Genomic DNA, 19273 nt, shown 5'->3' with positions numbered 1-19273 from the left:
TCACATGACCAGGCCTTCCATTCTTATACATCTTAGTTCTTCACTGGTGCCGTGCCTGAGATATTGGGAAATTCTGAATCTGTGAACTGGCTCGTCTTTTGTTTTACCTCAAACCACAGTCATTTTTTATTTAGCGAACAAAAAAAGTATGCGTTTTTATCTTTTTGGGTTATTTTTCTTTTCTGGCTGTGGGCTTTAAAAAATGAAAAACTATAGTGATGTAATAAAATAGAATATATTTCAAAAAGTACATTTATTTATTTAGAAAGTGAAATGCATTATAGACTTTTTTTTAATTCAGTGATATATTTCTAACATTTATTTCTGCTATGTTTTAATGCAGTTTATGAATACCCTAAATTCAGTTTCTCAAAATGTACCCCTTCCACACCAAGCCACAGATGGATATTGCCCTGGATGCTGGCTGTTCAGAGTGCTTGATGCCAGCATAGTCAGGGTTTCCATTAAATAACAATTATCACTGATTGCTTTTAAGCTCAACCACTAAAACTCGATTCCTTCCCTCCCAGATTTCACTAAATCCACGATGAAATGCTATTGTGGGTACTGATGTTCCTAGCAGGAAGAGGGGCCCCTAGATCAAATTCTCCTCAAGGTCCCATACAACCTTGGACCGGCCCTGCCTGATGAGCTAGACCCGCTGCACTTTGCATCTCCCTGCTGGATACAGAGGGATAAACAGGGAGATTGAATTTATGAGACCGAGCTTTTCCATTTTCTGACTGTTGAGTTTTTAATTAGCGCCACAGAGTCTATTTGTTTTGGCTGCTACAGCTTTAAGAAACATTTTTTTTTTGGAATCACAACAAGGCCTGGTGTATTTTATTTAATTTAATTTAATTTTATTTTTATAAAATCAAGCCTGGCGGTTATAGCTTGGCAGCCCACCAGGCTTATAATACACATGGGGAAACCCTGATAGTAATAGAAAGTTGACTGGAAGGAAAAAAAAAAACTGGTGCATAAGCAACAGTGATGACTGAAGAGAATCATGAAGGAGAGGCTATTTAAATGTTTGTGGGAGTGAATTTGGCTGGAGTCAGAGATTTAAGAGGCACCACGCAGACGTATTCAGGACATGGTCTACAAATCTCACATTCCATGTGTTAAGCCTCTCCTGATCCACAGACAGAACCAGAAATGTCTTAACCAGGCTAAAAAAGACAAAGAACTGGATCAGTGATTTGGGATGCCATGTCATCTGCTGGTGTTGGGCCACTGTGATTAATCGAGTCCAAAGTCAAACCCAGCCGTCTACTAGGAAATTTAGAAAAATTAATTCTTCCCTCTGCAGACAAGCTCCATGGAGCTGCTCATTTCATTTCTTGGCATGGCTTGGTGTATACCCATGCTGCCAAAAGACACTGTGCTTGATTGTCCAGATTAAAGTCAGAAGGAGGAAACCAGCCCCAACAACGCAGATGAGCTAAAGGCTGCTGTCAAAGTACCCTGGGCTTCCTAAACACTTCCGCTGTGTCAAAGGCTGATTGCCTCTATGTAACTGCATTGATTCTGGAATTCAAGCAGAAGGTGCCCTGACCAAGTGTTGAGTGGACAAGCTGTACAGTAGATGAACATAGTTTTAGTTTTAACTAAATCACGGAAATAACCTTTTGTTAATATTGTTCTTTATTGAAACGCGCCTGTATGTAAAAGATATCTGAATATCAATGTCAAAAACTGTTTTCTAGTTTCTTGCACAACTCTTTAACTGTCTTGATTGTTAAGCTATTTAGATGTAAAGATCTTTAAATTGTCAGTGTGAAATTTCACATGATGTCACTGAATGTTTGCTGCACTGACCTAGTTAAATGTTACTCCTAAGTAATAATACAGGTTTTCAGGTTTTTTGAATTGAGTCATTATGTAATGGTAATAAACACAGGATGTTGTGAGTCTTGACATGATTTATGAATAAGCATTGCTACTTGAGAAGTGTTTATTTTCTCTGCCTCACTTGTGGGCGAGCTGTAATCAATGCTTGATGTTTTGACCTCAAATCTGACTTCCGTGCAATTAACCTGCAATAGTTATTGGTATGTCTTAATATATATATATATATATTTGTAAACCATGATACGCTATTGGTAGATATTTGACAAATCAATTTCTTGGTTTTGTTGTTTATTTCCCCAGAAACACAAATCCAGCCAGTGGAGACTGTGGAAGTGGAGACCACTGAGGCGCCAGAGGAGGAGAAACGCCCTTCCCCTCTGGCCCAGAGCCCCCCAGCAGAGAGTTCAACAGGACCATCTGTCCCGGCAAGTGGAGAAATCAAAAGCAGGTCAGTAGCAGTAAACTTTGCCTGACCCACAGTTAATATTGGTTACATGTATGTGAATTAAAGAAACGTGCAGTTTGTCCGGTGAAGAATATTGGTTTTTGCCTTGCTCATGCACACACGTGTGGAAGTCATCGCGTGGCGGATGCAGTCCGCTCTTCCCAGGTGTCACTTTGTTAAAGGCTGTAATCAATCTCGTAGCGTGTCTGTACCATTGATGTTAGTGACCGAGGTCAGATCAGCAGCATCTCCTGGGATCTTATTACCAACGCAGCTTTGTCATTTAAACGATGGCTTTCTTCTTAAGAAATCCAAAACATTTTCATGTCCAGATGTGTGTACGATTTATGTTTTTCGGTTCAAATTGGGGAAAAAGAGAGCCGTTTGAATGCCTTTTGCCAGAAGTGAAGAAAGTTTAAATTCACGCTCACATGAATTGCTTTGTATTTATTCACAGTAGGTTTCACAGTTAAACATGAGCATTTTCTTGATTTCAGGGAGCGTCTCTGTGCCTTCTGTTACTGTGGTGGTCGTAGCCTTCTGGGTCAGGGGGAACTACAAGTATTCAGCACCACATCTCAGCATGAAACACCCGTCAGCCATAATGGTGAGGAAAGCTCGACAAGCGACGGCAGTGACGTAACCGCTCAGCCAAAAGCGGCTGTTGACGACACCTCAGGAGAGAAGGAAACCAAGTAAGCCCATCTTCGAAATGTTTTTGTTTAAAAGATTAATCAGAAAGGTAGAAAAAAAACTAACCAAAAAATGTAAGTGGTTTGTAAATGTTGCTTCCAAATCCAAAAGTTTTGAACAATGTATTCTAAAACGTTTTCTTTTGTGGGCAGGTTGCTGAATGTCTGACTGTATAATAAAATAAAGCTGAAGAGTTACTTTTATTTTTAAATGAATCACATCTTGATGCTGATTAAAGTATATTTTACCTTTTAGAACTGACACATTTTTAAATTACAATATCTTGAATTTATTTCCTGCCACTTTGTCAACACTGACACTTTGGTGCCGCATGGTTGGGTCTGCATCGTTATTATAGTGGTTTTTTTTCCGTGGTGGAATTGAGATGGGGTGACTGGGAGCCATTTGCATAAAGAAAACTCATTATCCAACCAATCTGAAGGGTTCATGTTATTTTCCTGTTGGATATTAGCCACTTTTAAATATTTATTCAAGTCACACCGGTACACAAGTGTTTTTAGGTTTAATCCCTTGTGGTACTGGAGGTTTTATTTTGTGACCAATTCATTTTTATTGATTTTCTTAATATCCAAAGTCATCATAGTTCTATAATAAAAAAAAATTATTGAATTAACCACAAATCTCCTTAGCCTTTGTGCTCATCCTTTTTAATGCTTGGAGTGTTCTTCAGTTTTTTTCTTTCTGATCTCTTAAGACATTTTCTGGAGGTAAATCAATTATAGTTTGCCTGATTACTGATTTTTGTAAATCTGGAATCTGCTGCTACTGATTTTTGTTAACTTAAGTTTGTGACTTTGAGCTATGAATAAAACAGAATCTTTCTATATGAATTTAAAATACTGTAACATTAAAATCTATGTAGGTACATTAAAAATTGCGTTAAAAAAAAGAAAGCTACAGAGCCGTCTCCTTCCGCATCACTGAACATATGAAACTATAGTAAAGCCTTATAGATTATTGGACAAAAGTATCTGTAATTAACACCCCCAGACCCTTAGTTTTAGCATAATTCCTCAACTTTCCTGAAGACTCCTGAGACAGATTGACAGAATTTGACTCTTCTAAGGATAAAATGGAGTATCTTTGCTATGATATGTTCGGCATTCCTGTTATCTGCTGAAGGTTTTCCACGTTCAAAAAGTAGCAGTCTGAAGAATCCGCTAACACGCCATCCGTGCCTGAAAGGAAAATTCAGCTTACTATTCCACTTCAATTTTGCTTTCAGTTTCACTATGTGAATCGCCTCAGCGTGACCGGCGACTCCCAAAGTGAAACACCACACTCTGTTATCGAAGAAGCAGGGATTACGCTATGTAACCCTGTGGTCTTCTTCCCTCTGTAACTTCTTCTTCACCGAATATTGTTGTTAGGGAGGCATTGGATCTGGCCGGTCACTGCTGTCTCTGACTTTCTTGAACAACAGCCTAGTATATTTGTTGGCTTTAATAAGGTGAATTCTGGTTTTCTCTGTTCCTAATATTGTCATGAGAGTAGAGCGGTTTGATCTGGCAGTCTGCCAGGCAGTAGGTACCTTTTATGTTTTTTTTTTTGTTTATTTATTTTTTTTAATTAGTATGATGGGCAGACACGGTGCAGTTGTAAGAAGAAAGGTGAATATAATTACATAATTAGGCTGTAAACAATAAGGCGTCTCATCATGAGTGTGCAATCTTGTCAAAAACAATCTTTTTAATTTTTTTTGTCTGTTGATTGAAATGAAGGTCCCTTTGAAACGCTAGTGCTTTTTCATTTATTTTCTGTGTTGTGTAAAGTAAATAAACATCCTTTTTAGTCATTGTATGACTGAGGACAACCAGGCTCTTCATTCACTACAATAGATGGCCTTTTACTTTCCCCTCATCTCAGTTTTCTTGTGTCCTTATTTCAGCTTTTTGAAAGTCTACGTATAATAATTATGTCGTTTGAAATTTTTTAAACTTCCTTTCTGTATTAAATTTCACCTCCTCCTCCCTCCAGTGAGTCTGAAACCTGCCATGAAGAACCAGACGTTGCCAGTCGATTTTGGGATGAGCTTTCTCACGTCGGCCTTCCACAAGGTCTTAAAGTCCAGTCTCTGTTTGAGTCAGGTAGGATTGGTGATAACTTTTTTTTTTGAACCAAGCATTTTTTTTTCTCTTTTTTTGCTTTTCTTTGTTTGAGAACTTTGTATTTGAACCCCATTTGATTGCTGGTTTTTGCCTTGGAGGTTTTTATTCTTATACTTTATCACTTGAAATTTTTTAGGGCAATGTTGGGCACATCAGAGTTGTGCCTTGTGGTCTGACGGTGTTTGTGAGGGCGAGGGACAATCTCTTCTTAACGTGGACAGAGCCATTGACTCAGGGAGCACAAAGGTAAGTGGAGGGAGAACATCTGTAGACTAATGGGTGTTAACACCATCTTAATGCACCAGGGCAGCAGGGAGGGACTGCTTCATTGAGGCACAGAAAAGCGGCTGGATCAGGCTGACTGGTAAAGGTCAGAGAGGCAGCGTGGATCTCTCAGCTGTGAAATGGAAAAGGTCATGCCACTCAGCAGTGCACAGCTCTCGTAGCCGGTTGGCTGTGTCTGGTAGCAGTGTTGCTGCTCAAAGTTCTCTGATTGTTTGCAGCCCAACGGTCCAGCAGCTGAATAGCAATTCTGCCACTTGATCTCCACTGTGGCTATTAGTTCACACTCATGGAGTTGGCGGACAATAGAAGGTGTTTGAGATTTTGTTGTTTTGTTCTTAAACCTAAAATACAGATTCATGTTTTTTTTTCCCCCAGAAATGTTGAAGGATCTAATCCATCCTCCCTTTTTCTTTTTTTCTTTTTAAGTCAGTATTAGTCACAACCTTTAATGAGGCTGGTATAATTATGATGCTGTTGCAGACAAAGACTGTTTTTAAGAAAACCTATGTTATTTTTCTTTGTCTCCACAGCACTGTGCATACTGTAAGCGCCTTGGAGCCTCCATTAAGTGCTGCGCAGAAGGATGTGCTCAACTCTACCATTACCCCTGCGCAGGGGCAGCTGGGACATTTCAAGATATCAGAAGTCTTTCACTCCACTGCCCAGAACATATTGAATTGGCAATTCACAAATGTAAGTTAAGAAGTTGCACCATTACACAAAGAATATCATGTGCTAGATATTCACTGATGTGCCTGTTGTGTTTGGTTTGATAGTTGTAGACGATGTAAATTGCGTGCTGTGCGATAGCCCAGGGGACCTACTAGACCAGCTCTTCTGCACCAGTTGTGGTCTGCATTACCACGGGATGTGCCTGGACATAGCAGTGACCCCTCTAAAAAGGGCAGGTTGGCAGTGCCCAGAGTGCAAAGTCTGCCAGACATGCAAGTGAGTCACTTTAACCTCCCACCTAAATGAAGCCTTACAAAGAATCCGTCTCTTTCACTGGCGGTCCTTCTTAGTTTCTGCACCGCTCCCAGGCATGATGCACGTTGTTTTGTTTGCCTCTGTGGCTTGTGAAAAAAAACTAACTGGGAGTTTAACCCTGAAGCTTAATTCATGTAACCTCTGACCTTTATATAAACTGAGGCTTAAGTCTTATATTTTGTGTGGAAAGCCCAAATGTTATATTTGAAGTTACATTCAAATATATTGTAAGAAACGTGAAATCGAATTGGATAATTTTAAAAATGAAATGTACAAACCGTGCTTGTATATTTATGCATAAAAAAACCGGCAAGCTAAAATGTGCAAATAATGGGACATAAACACGTTCTGATTTAGTTGTTTAAAAATTTGCAACAGCATGAATGTAAACAACTTTTTGAGCTTGTTGCAGTCAGTGATGTTGATAAAGTCTAACAGCTGCCGCATAGAAGGTCCTGCAAATATCTTAAGCAGCATTTCTGTATTCATGTCTTCCAAAACTAGTGTTGGCATTTGTCTGGTGTTGTAACTTGTTTATGTTTCGACCTAAAAATCGTAATGAAGTGGCACACACTCACAATGTCCATGCAGATCATGTATACCTGATTTTAGTGAAGTTTTGAAATATGACTCAGTGAAAGAAAAGACTTTGAATCTGACAAAAGGTTCTGATTAGGACGTCTCAAATCTTACACAATATCGCTTGGTTTTCTGTTTTGCCTGTAGGAACCCAGGAGAGGACACTAAAATGCTAGTGTGTGACATGTGTGACAAAGGCTACCACACCTTTTGCTTGCAACCGGCTATCGACTCTTTGCCAACCAATGGGTGGAGGTGTAAGGTAGGAGTCATCCTAAACTTCTCGATCCCCTGACTGATTGAAAAAAAAGTTATTTTTAATTCTGACTTAACTGTAATGAAAGCAGTGAAACTTGATACACAGTCGGTGAGAAATTATTGCGGTTGGTTTAAATCGTTGTTTTTACATAATGGCACTCCATTTTCCTCTTTTTTTTCTTTCTCTTTTTTTTTCTTTTTTTTGCAGAGTCATGTTGTGTTCAGTGTGTGTGCGTGCGTGCCTGTGTGTGTGTGTGTGTAGATGGGAAGAAAATAAATACACCAAGGCTCTGTTGCTGGGTAGAGCGACTTGGACCCAAAGGAATATGCACATTGTGGCTGAAAGAAATGACTCGGAGCAGCTGATCCCTTAAAGGTTTCAGTTCAGCCTCAGCGCCAAAAGATAGTACAAAGTGTACTTGCGTGTACATGCACAAGTGTTGTGTGGAGTAGGTCACAGAGAAGGAAGCAGCAGGTGAAGAGTTCCCCCACATTTTGGCTTCTGTGCTTGACTCAGCACAGAATAATGACGCCAACACAAATCGTTGATGCTCACATCTCCTCAGCATGAGTGCCTGTCTCAGCGCCTGTCTCCATATGTGTGTCAGTTTTGTTCTGAGTTGTGTGGTCTGTCTGACATACAGATTGAAAAAAAAAATAGTCATCTTTCCAGTGTCATTGCTGTGCGATGTTCCTCTGACGTCGTCTTTGTTGAATTGAGTTGCAGAATCTTTTCTTTAGAAAGAAAAAAAAAATAAACATTGTCGATCTATGTGGGTGGTTGGTCTCATAAACTGCAAACTCAGTTGTGTGATTGTACATTTCATGAATAAGCTTTAAGTGGATGTTAAAAAGAAATTAGGTGATGTTTTTTTTTTGTTTTTTTTTTAGAAAATATTTTCTAACCAAATTTTCTGAGGAACCTTTTATTTTCATCGTTTGCATGTTTTGCATATCAAATTTAACATAGCGGCTTAAAATCTGTGCCATACATTTTTGAGCTTTAAATGTATCTTGTCTACATATTCACACTTTCATGTTTAGATTCCTCATTCTCATGGAGAATAGCAAAAAAAAAAAAAAATGCTATGCCTCATTCCCAAGCTTTAACTCCCATTTTTCTGAAAACGTTTTATTATAAACCATGATTGCAGGTTTAAAACAGCAGCTTGTTGCTCTTCCCTGTTTTCAGTCTTTCTGTCAACTAGGCTGTATTTTTTGATGTGGCGCTTTTACGTGAAATAAATAGTTAAGATTCAGCATAAAGCCAAAACAAATATAAATGAAACTACTGATATAACTAAGGTAGATTTAGGATTAAATAATCCTGGCATATATTTATTAATGAAATGACTCCTCTATTTTTTGTACTATACTTGGTCTAAATGGCTCTAGCATATTATGCCACTTTCTCCACAGAACTGCAGGGTTTGCATCCAGTGCGGAACACGAACCAGTGGACAATGGCACCACACCAGTCTGTTATGTGAGAACTGTGTCCAGAACCAGGACCCCGCTCTGTGCTGTCCAATGTGCTCCTGCATCCTGGACCCTGAGCATCACAAAGACTTACTACTCTGCCAGACTTGTAAAAGGTAAGGGGAAAAAAAACAAGTGCTCGGCCCTTTTGCTTACCATTTGTGTTGTAGAAATATTTGTTGAACAATCCTGTGAATTCCTTTGCACTCCTGTCAGATGGCTACACCTGGAATGTGAGCGTCAGAACTCAGGCCATGGAGAAATCCACCCCAGGGAGGACTATGTTTGCTCCAACTGCAGGTCTTCTGCTGCAGAGCGGGCGCTGGAGGCAGAGGACATGGACATTGGCCCAGAGCTCAGTCCTCAGCCGGCCCCCATGCACATAGACTCTGAGACTGGCCTACCGCCGGCTCAAAAGCACAAAGACCTTGAACCTGGTGTTCAGCTGTCCCCTGAAATGCACAATGATCCCAAACCGGAATTACTCGCTGTTCCATTGCACTCTGATCCAGAGCCTGCTCAAGCCACCGTCCAGGAGGAGAAGTTGTCCATGCCAGACCAAAAGCCTGGTGGGTCTTTGTTCAAAAGATTACACACACTTTAGTCTCTCATCCTCTCTATCTTTTTCTCCCTTTCTCTTTGTTGATCAAACAATCTCGAATTTGCATAAGATAAGCCCAAAAATTGTTGCGTTTTTGAACATGTTGAACAATGGCTGCATCACACACCGAGCTTCAGCTTGTGTGATTGAAAATGAAACCCAGGGTTTGTGGTTGAGAATCCATTCAAAGAACAGCTGGCCACAGAGATACAGTTCAGAGAAATGGTTTGCCATACCAGCCTGTACTGCAATAGCAGCGTTAATTAAGTTGTGTGAAAGTTGTCTGAAGGTAAAAGAATTGTAAGAAGTGTTGTGTGTACCGCAGCGGAAAGAAACACTCCCTTATTTTCAAGGAGACATCTGAGTGTTCGCACACTAGCATATGGTGTCCCACTAGTGGCAGATTAAAACAGTGTTGCTCTTCATAATTCTCTGGTTTTAAATTACTTTAAAAGGACCTATTATGTGCAATTCAATTTTTGTACTTCCTTTATGGTCTCTATTGCTTCTAGAAACAATACAAGTGCTTAAAAAAACAACTAGCCATTTTCTGGCAATAAAGTAATGTTTTTGGCGTCTGGAAAAAGAGCCATCTAAAAGACCTCTCAATGCTGATGTCAGTCAGTGGACACCTTTCTGTTTCATATGAACACAAGAAAAGCTAGTCAGCTAGTTTTACCGCTGTATGCGCTGTACAATGGCTGCTGAAAAGGCAAGTGTTTTGTTGTTGACTTGTTCAGTCCTTGATGGTTGTGTAGGAGCCCCCACTCATTCTGGGTCTGACTCAGGGCCTAAGATGTGCAGCTATACAATTGTACGGCCATTTTCATGCGTCTAAAGTGCGAGTGTAAACAGAGTTTACGCTTCCACTGCTGCTGTGTGGCCAACAGTAACTTATTTACATAAGAGACAGGAGGCTCTTAGACAGCTCATTACAAACGGAGGTCAGAATGGGTAGAACTGTGAAAGTGAAATCTCATTATGTGAGAATGATTTTGTGGAAAAATGTAATGTTTTGTATAGCCTGTAGGTCTATCCTAACTTGTTTAAAAGGAAGTATAATGTGCTCCCTCTAATGTATAGGGATGCTGGGATGGATTGCCTTTGAGCAAGAATGAAAGATTTGTCTTCTGTATTAATTTAAGAAACATATGTAGGTAATAAATGTCAAAAGTGTAGATTTCAGTTAAATCACTAAGTAGTTTTTCCATTAAGGTAAAGTCTACCTGTGTTTTACTAGATAATGACATCTGATAAACCTAACTTATAATTTTGAGAAACTGACCAAACACTCAAGATTTATACTTTTTTTTTTTTATTGACTTGTACATGGATTTGCAATTTTTTGTTAGAAACCCATCCATCCATCCATCCATCCATTTTCTTTACACCCTTGTCCCTCAGTGGGGTCGGGAGGGTTGCTGGTGCCTATCTCCATCTATCGTTCCGGGCGAGAGGCGGGGTACACCCGTGTTGCCCTCGCCAGTCTGTCGCAGGGCAACACAGAGACATACACACGCTCACACCTAGGGGCAATTTGGAGAGGCCAATTAACCTGATAGTCATGTTTTTTGGACTGTGGGAGGAAACCGGAGAAAACCCACGCATGCACAGGGAGAACATGCAAACTCCAGAACCTTCTTGCTGCAAGGCAACAGCTCTACCAACTGCGGCACTGTGCAGCTTGTTAGAAACCCACATGCCCATAATCTTATTTGCACCAAGAGTCATTTCAGAGTTGCACTCGTTCCAAAACTAAGACCAACACCTGTGGTTCGACAGTGCATTGCACTGCAATCTGGTCCAAGTGAGGTCAGCCAGGACTGAAGTGCAAAATTCCTCCCCAAATATGTACGGCAAGCGAGGTTAGGGATGCCAGTGGCAGCCCACTATCCTGCCCACTCTTGTCGAGGCAGCCCACTCAACTGACTGTAGAGAATGGATGAGAGTATTATGATTATATCACGGGTCCCCTGTCTGCTAACCTGCCTTGAAGCAATGCTGGCTCATTCATTACTACTCACACAGTCTGTCTGCTTGTTTTGCACACTAGGCACAGATGCTCACTCTTTTTCTACTTCTGGTCATTTACAATCCCCTTATTAGATTTGGCTGAAAAAGCACAGCTTTTCCCCGCTTTTCCATTTTTTGAGATATGTTAGGCCTGTTTGGGCCATCTTAATTAAGGAGGGTTTATTTAGCAAGTGTTTCTCATACTTGTGTGTGTAGAGCTCGTTCAGCCAGATGAGTTGACCAGTTCATCACATCAACTGTCTCCTTCCTCGAGCGTCTTGGTTTGCTGTAATTTTGGCCCATTCCTCCTCACAGAAATGGTGCCACTGAGTTGGGTTTGCATGCTACCTTGCTCACACAAACATCTTTTAAACTCTGCCCCTAAATTCTCTATGGGATTGAATTCAGGGCTCCAAATCATTAACTTTGTTCTTTCTAAGCCATTGTCTAATGAATTTAGTGGGGCTTGCGGTCATTGTCTATTCGGAAGAAGCATTTTTGCAAAGCTTTAACTTCCTAAATGATGCCTTGAAATGTTGCTTTAATGTTTCCACACACTTTCCTTATGAAAAACACCCATACAACATGATGCTACATCTCCTGTCCTTCACAATCAGGATGGCATTCTCAGGATTTCAAGCTTCACCAAATACTTCATAGGGCTTGTCTCCAAAAGTTAATGTCTTTGTGCCTCAGTGGATTCATAAAAGTAATCAAGTTTTTCTATGTTCAGTATGCCATAATAGCTTGCTTCTTTCTGTGTGGCTTTCCATATAGGTACAGGATTAATAATGTGAGCAATGACTGTTGTCAGCTACAGCCAACATCTTTTTTTTGTTTTTTTGTTCTGGGGATTCAAAGAGTCTCTGGGACTCGGAACACGACTCCTCAAACTTTAAGATGGCGGATCATTTCAAATTGTGTTTATTCTTGCATAATTGCTGGAACAGATAAACATGGCGACTTCAAGTATCTGGATATTTGTATCCAAGGATGAACCGGAGTCGTGGAGGCACACAACTCTCTACCTAATCCCGGCTGGTTGCTTTTAATTTTTCCGTGATGTCACACAAGAAAGTGGTGTATTTGAGGTGTGGCTTTAAAACACATTAAAGTGTGCCTCCAAACAACTGTTGTGGTTTTGATTTAGTCTTGGCACAAAGTCATAAAATCATAATATCAGCTAGGCTTTCTCAAACTGTTTAAAAGCATGGCCGTGTTCCTTTATGCAATATCCTGACATTTAGCAAATAGAGAAAGTTGCATGACAACATTTAAAACATAACGGTCCACAACAAAACAGTCTTTTGCTATTACTGACCTGAAAACCGTGATGTTGTGATTGACCGTTGCCATTTGCTGTATTGCGCAGTTCTACTTTAGGTCACACTTTCTTGTAATAGTCTGCGAATTTTATTTTGTATTAATCTGCTTAATGACACACCAGGCTCGTCAGACTGCAGCGGCGACATCACAGAGCGCAAATGGCCTATTTTGATGTTCTATTTTATATTTACTGTTTACCAGAAGCCAATATTTATATATTTTATGCTCTCTAGAAACCGCTTTCTGGTGTTCTTACTGACGTATAGGAGAAAACGGTACAACTGTTTAAATAGCTATTTGTGTTCTCTCTATCTGTGCAGTAAGATTTAAGTAACTGAATCAATGCTTTAGACTAATTTAAATATTGTCTGTATCAGATGTAATCAACTAGCGGTGTAATACTGTAGCTATACTACTGGTATTACTCAATGTAAAACTCTGATTCTCGCTCATGCAAACCTCAGTTGTATCTCTATAGATTGAATTTAATATGACATGAAACAAGATAACAGCTGCAATTATAACTCATCTGGCATACACCCAAATGGGTACTTTAATAAAATTCTTTATTTGAGCTGTTTGACTGCCAGTTTTAGCACCGCTCCAGGTTAATCGACGTTTAATAGATGCTATTAAATCTGCCCTGCATGTGCAAGTTAGTCCTGACTTTAGGATTTTTTTTTTTTTTTTTTTTTTTTTTGCAGCGTTTTAGTTATGTAATAATCTAAACTGTTTAGTTTGCTTATTCAGAGAGTAAAAAAATATTGGAAAGAGTTCATTACAATGAATGTGTGTTCAGCTTGGTCAATAGCTGATGGCAAGAGATGGTTGTAGGCCCATCTTCCTAATTTACTTTCCGGCATGAGCACCGGATGAGCACCTGCAAGCTGCACAGTCATGAGCCCAGAGCACACAGACCCTGGGATGTTGGTTGTCATGGTTACTCCCTTCCCTGGCATTGATGCGTAGCAGGTGCATGCGTGTGTCAGGATCAGTGTGACATGGGAACTTGTGGATTGAAATAGTGGGTGCCTCCTTAAGACTAGGCTGTCTGTACTGTCAGATGCTGTCTGGCAGAATATTGGCTCGATGTGTGGATCCCTGATAGCCAGGGATGACTGGTTCTATTCATACAGCACAAGTTAAATGAATTGGTAGCTTTTAAACAAAACAGACATGGGACATAAAAAAATAAATCTGGAGCAGGGGCATGGTAGTCACCAGTTTGTTAAAAAGCAAAACAATGATTTCAAGTGCATTCTGACCTGTAGGCCCCCAGTAGCAACCAGTTGCACGGTAGTTGCTTCTGTCTGAGGTACTTTCTATTGTTTTTTGTTTGTTTTTTTGTTTTGGTTTTTTACTTTTCTATTTGTTATTGTGGGTGTTATCCATCTCCTTAGGATTCTTGTCAATAATAATGAGACTTACACCGATCAGAGATTTTGTGCTAGATTTCTGATTGCTGTTTTCGTAAAGCTCTGATGTACGGTGGCCGACAGGTGCAAATGCGCAGCAACAGAGAAAACATGCAAACAAAAAAGAGACGCAAACAAATGAAATGCAGCAAACAAAAAAGAGATGCAAACACAAAGCAAATGAAATGCAGCAAACAAAAAAAAGAGATGCAAACAAAAAGCAAATAAAATGTAGCAAACAAAAAAGAGATGCAAACAAAAAAGAGATGCAAACAAAAAAGAGATGCAAACAAAAAAAGAGACGCAAACAAAAAAGACTGCAACCACAAATGAAATGCAGCAAACAAAAGAAAAGATGCAAACAAAAAGTGCTGAAAACGGAAGTGCTCCAGACCACTAGAGGGAGTCGAACAAAAAAACAGCTGTGTCCAAATTTAGGGTGTACATTACGGTGGCCGACAGGCGCAAACATCTCCAAAAAAATTGAAACAATATTGCAATTAAGTGATTCAGTGTTGAACTGAGCAGATATTTCAGATCTATACATCTACATTCTCGCCTAAAAACTTTGTAAAAAAAATATTTTTTGTAATTTTAAGTGTAACACAGCACAAATAATTTTGCCGCCATTGCTGCTTTTCTGAACACCCGTTTTAAAGGATGCAGGATTTCACCAATATTTCAGGACACAGATGAAAAAAATGTAAGAATTATTGTTTTTTAAGTTTGTTTTTTTTAGCAACTCGCATCAAATAGCTACCTTTAACACAGCAACAGCTTCTACATTAAAGAGCCCTGTTACCAGAACAATTTGGTACCTCCAGGATGTGGTGCATTCACTGATTGGAAAATAATTGGATTTTTAGTGTTCGGCCTGCGGATCATTCATCAGGGCTAGTTAAGGCAGTGAAAACCTAAAACAATTCCTTTCATGAGCTCGCTTGTTGTTGATTTTCTACAATATGCTATTATCCTGTCGCTGAAGTATTTTTGTAAACTAATAAGTGTGTTCCTCTTTCTCTCTTTAGCAGCCCAAGGAGGAGCAGATGTTGTTGAGATGCAGGGCACTGAACCCTCTGTCAACAAAATTACAGCAGAATTCAACCCAGGTTTGTACATTTTCTTAATTTATTGCGAACATGACTGATTTTGCAGCTGAAAGTGTTGTTGGTTTCCATGCCCCTCAATTCATTCATTCATGTTCTTAACACCAACTTTTGTTTACCCTTTTACAGAAACAAAACCAGCAGCTAGACCCCAGCTCACATCTACAGAAAGTTCCGCGTCATTGTCATCTCCAAGCCAGGAACCCTTTCTTGTCCAGCAGCCCGTTGAGGCGCTACAGACGCAGGATATCACGTTGCTAATCAAGCCAGCAAATACAGAGGCCTGTCCCGAGCAGGGCACGGTCGACCCCAGCACAAAGGATTTTAAGGCCATCATCTCAACCACCAAAGAACCAAGTACTACATCAGTAACTTTCATGGAACAACCAATGGAAGTCGCACTACACCAAACTTCAAGTATGGACGTGGTGAAGACTTCTTTCTTGGAAACTGCTCCTAAGCAACCTAACAAAGAGAAGAATGAGGGTGCATTTCACATGAACTTGGCAGAGACTGTTAAGCCTTCAACTTCTAGTAGATCAGAGGAGATGAACTCTACACTGGACAGCACGCCCAATGCGTTATTTTCTGGTTTGTCTTCAGAGGAGAAACCCGTCAAAACAGCTGTGGAGAGATTGGCTGAAATGGTCTCCTCTCCCTCGCACTCTTCTCCTCTGGCCAGAGGGATGCCTCTCAGAGACCCGTCGCAGACCCAGATCCTACCCACGCTGAGTGACCACAGCAGTATAATGCCAACAACAAACCTCATACCGTTCACGCCGAAGATCGGCATGGGAAAACCGGCCATCACAAAGAGGAAGTTTTCTCCCGGGAGGCCTCGGGTGAAACAGGTATGGTGCCAAACTGCTAATCGTCGAGCTTACTACCATTCATTGGCACAGAGGGAATCGCTCTACCTGATTCCCTGTTGCAATTCAGCTAAAAAATTCAAAGCGATTTTAATAGGAATGTGCACCTACTTCACCTCCTCTTTGTGTGTTACCTGTGGGTCACGCTCTTTGAAACATGATCAGAGTTTTCCTGTCACTGGTTTCTGTGTGATTGAAGTAGCTTCAGGCTTGGGATAAGAACTTGTTTGTTTCTGTCTATAACATTACTTTACCTCTTACGGTGCCCTACGCAAGTAAAGCACGAAAGTGGCTATTTTTCTACTCCCTTTGTAACATTGCGTTCAAAACTAAGCGAAAAGGTCTTTTGTTTGCGTGCGTGCGTGCGTGCGTGTGCGTGTGCGCAAGTCCCTATAGGAGATGGAGGTTTGGTGGATTGAAGATATTTTGCTAACATTCCCTACTGGTATCCACCTCAAACATCATCATCATCTGTCTTTCTATTCATCTCATGATCATGTCATAAACATGGCATTGTGTCATTGTCTGACTTAAGATGAACATCCATTAAGTCAGAAACGGCAGTAGTAATTCCTTTTACTATTTACATAATATACTGCGAGTGGCTGTACGCAGTATATTACGGTAGGGAGATTAAACACCAAATATTCAGATTATTTTGATATTGGAGTCCTAAGTCTGCCTCATACAGAACGTAGAATTTTCTCAAAAAATATTTGGAATTAATTTGTGCCATTGGAGCTAGTTCAGTTGGATAATTTTTTTTTTTTTTCTTTTCTAGAGGTAGTATATCTTAACTCTTAAATAAGCATTACAGGGCTCAAATTAATTTACTACACCCAGTATGGGAAAATCTTTTCTAAAAAGCATAAATCAGTCTCTTTAGTCAAGCATGGCTAATGCGCTGATGTTTTGCTGTGCGAATGCAGCTGCTTGTTTGTCAGCATGCCAAACATATGATTGCCATAAAGAGACATAACAGGTCTATTTCCCACCCTTTTTCTACTTTATAATGCCACGCTAACGCTAGTAAATTCTTCTACACAAACTGCAACTAACACATTTGCTTGTCCGAGTTTTGCTCTTTAAACTAGGCACATGGAAAATGAGAATTAGCTTTAACTCGTCGTGTCACTTAATGACTTGTAGATGTTCTGGCTTTTAAGATCCTCCCGTAAGTGAATGTGTATCGACTTTAATCTAAAGTTACTACATGAGAACCTCACCACATTTCTTTAACATCCTTCTTTTGTATGTTTTGGTTTCTTTGCCGGCTTTGTTTTTAAGTTGCTGCATTTTGTCGCCCTCCTCCCTCCCTCCTCTCTCTCTCTCTCTCACTCTCTCTCACCCTCTCACCCATCCCTTCTTACCTTAGGGTGCATGGAGCCCCCATAGCAGTGTGTGCTCACCCTTTTCCTGGTCACCAGACCAGCCAGAGGGTTGGGACCCAAGGACCAGGCAGTCTTATGGCAGCCCCGGTTGGAGCATCAGAGTGGTAAATACAGTGGCTCACCAGAGATGGCAGGGCAGCAGCTGCCCTCTCTGACCGTTTTTATTGTGACGCTCACTCTCTTGAGTATTTCTGAGCTTCACTAGTCTGTAATGCTGCCAGCAATAAATGATGACGCACACTTTGGAGTAAGAAGAGGCATAAGAAAGCCAACTTGTTTACTAAAAATGCTAGGAAGAAGATTTAAAGTATTTGTCATATTGGAGTTGAATTCAGTGAACGAGAGTATTAGGTTTTTCACAAAATGTTATATAATCACTTTAGCACTGAATTCAGACTGCCTTCGTCAACTGTACACTGTTGGGTTTTCTGCAGCTCCTTTTTCAACAAGTGCAAAGAGTAATATACTCATTACGTATCTCTAGTCAGCATTGAGCGGGAAAAAAATACCGTTGTGTCATGCTCCTGACAAAAACAGAAAAGTCATTGTTAGGGTTATAATAATGACCGTAACATTATTTGTCATTTTGTTATATAGGCAGGAGCAAAAATAACTTGTGAATATCAATTCAAAATTATTTCACATTTCAAGTGCTGACTGCACAGAATTTTTTTTTTCCTGTGCACTGTTCTAGACTTTATAGTTTAGCACAAATATAGCAAGTATGTATTAGTTTCTGTTTGGGCTATCTACTCAAGTAGCCAGTCTGCTGCTGGCTGCTTAACAAGCATGCTCTGCTCAAACCTTGCCAAGTGTGGTTTAATCATTTTGTTTTGTATTATCTATAAGAGTCAGATTTCTTTTTTCCAAATAGCCATGTTGACATTTTTCTTAAAGTTGGTAAATCTGTTGGCGTCTTCATTCAGCACAGCTGCCTGGCAATATGCAGCAACAGGTGGGACAGGGCAGTGCTGTGTTGCTAGCTTGAGAAAACCTTTGGAGCCATTTTTTTTATTATCAAAATGTTTAACTGTAAGAATGGTACAATATTTTGGTGGATTTTAGACTTTTTCCTTTTTAACTTTTTTCATAAGCCTTTGTGAGAGTTCCAGTTCAGTGTTAAATGAAGTTGGGTTGTCAGAACATTTGAAGTATGTGGCCAAAATGTTTTTTTTTTTTTTGTTTGGAAAGATTTTTAGGAGATTCAAGCAGATGGAGCTTGACAGTCATGTCAAGCTTTCGAACCCCTGCAGAAAATCTGCCAAAGGCACTGTGAAACCTGTACAGGAAGAACCTGCTTTCACTTTCTTAATCGCTCTGTATTATGAAGTCACTTTCTAACAGACGCGTAGATCAAGGAGCTTCACACGACCGCAATTCAACAACAGAAAAAGATTATCAGCATCACATAGGCATTAATTTATGTAATTTATGGTGTGTTACGTTGTGACTTTTTGCTAAATGTTAGAAAAAATATTGTGTTAACTATGTTTTCAATTTGTATTCATTTGTAGCTTCTGCATATTGTTGAAGGATATATCTCGAGCTTCCTTGTACATTAGATTTGATAAGCTTGTATTGCTTTTACTGCCAGAATGTGTTCAATATACAGTTTAGTGTTGGAAAAGAATGACGTTTCTGGTCATTTTGTGAAGAATATGAAGAGAGCTTGCTTTTGAGGTTTGTCTGCCCGCTAAGTTATGCAGGCTTGACTTGTTGCAACAGCCTTCCCTTCAGTGATCATGTCAGGGGGAAGGGATGTTGAGTCGTCAGTGGGAGTCCAAGGTGCAATAAGAGTGTTGGTTTGTTTTACTACTGATTACAAATGACTGTTAATGGT

General features: G+C 40.0%; 1 protein-coding gene across 7 annotated transcripts in view; it reads left to right on the top strand.

The window, feature by feature from the left end:
* kmt2cb (lysine (K)-specific methyltransferase 2Cb) overlaps nt 1-19273 on the top strand; it is a 76683-nt gene that overhangs the window by 18688 nt on the left and 38722 nt on the right. For 6 of the 7 annotated variants that reach the window (XM_007559408.2, XM_016674934.1, XM_016674935.1 and 3 more), the window contains exons 4-15: nt 2158-2305; nt 2800-2997; nt 4994-5103; nt 5261-5370; nt 5940-6102; nt 6186-6357; nt 7123-7237; nt 8653-8828; nt 8929-9281; nt 15096-15176; nt 15303-16024; nt 17418-17537. In XM_007559408.2, the coding sequence (XP_007559470.1) occupies nt 2158-2305; nt 2800-2997; nt 4994-5103; nt 5261-5370; nt 5940-6102; nt 6186-6357; nt 7123-7237; nt 8653-8828; nt 8929-9281; nt 15096-15176; nt 15303-16024; nt 17418-17537 (2468 nt within the window). The remainder of the gene's footprint in view (nt 1-2157; nt 2306-2799; nt 2998-4993; nt 5104-5260; nt 5371-5939; nt 6103-6185; nt 6358-7122; nt 7238-8652; nt 8829-8928; nt 9282-15095; nt 15177-15302; nt 16025-17417; nt 17538-19273) is intronic. The other variant, XM_007559405.2, reaches the window with a different exon arrangement.

The sequence above is a fragment of the Poecilia formosa genome, unplaced genomic scaffold, assembly GCF_000485575.1.
Source record: "Poecilia formosa unplaced genomic scaffold, Poecilia_formosa-5.1.2 Scaffold104, whole genome shotgun sequence".
Lineage (NCBI taxonomy): Eukaryota > Metazoa > Chordata > Actinopteri > Cyprinodontiformes > Poeciliidae > Poecilia > Poecilia formosa.
The sequence above is the reverse complement of the archived record's forward strand: the minus strand, read 5'-3'. Positions and strand labels throughout refer to the sequence as shown.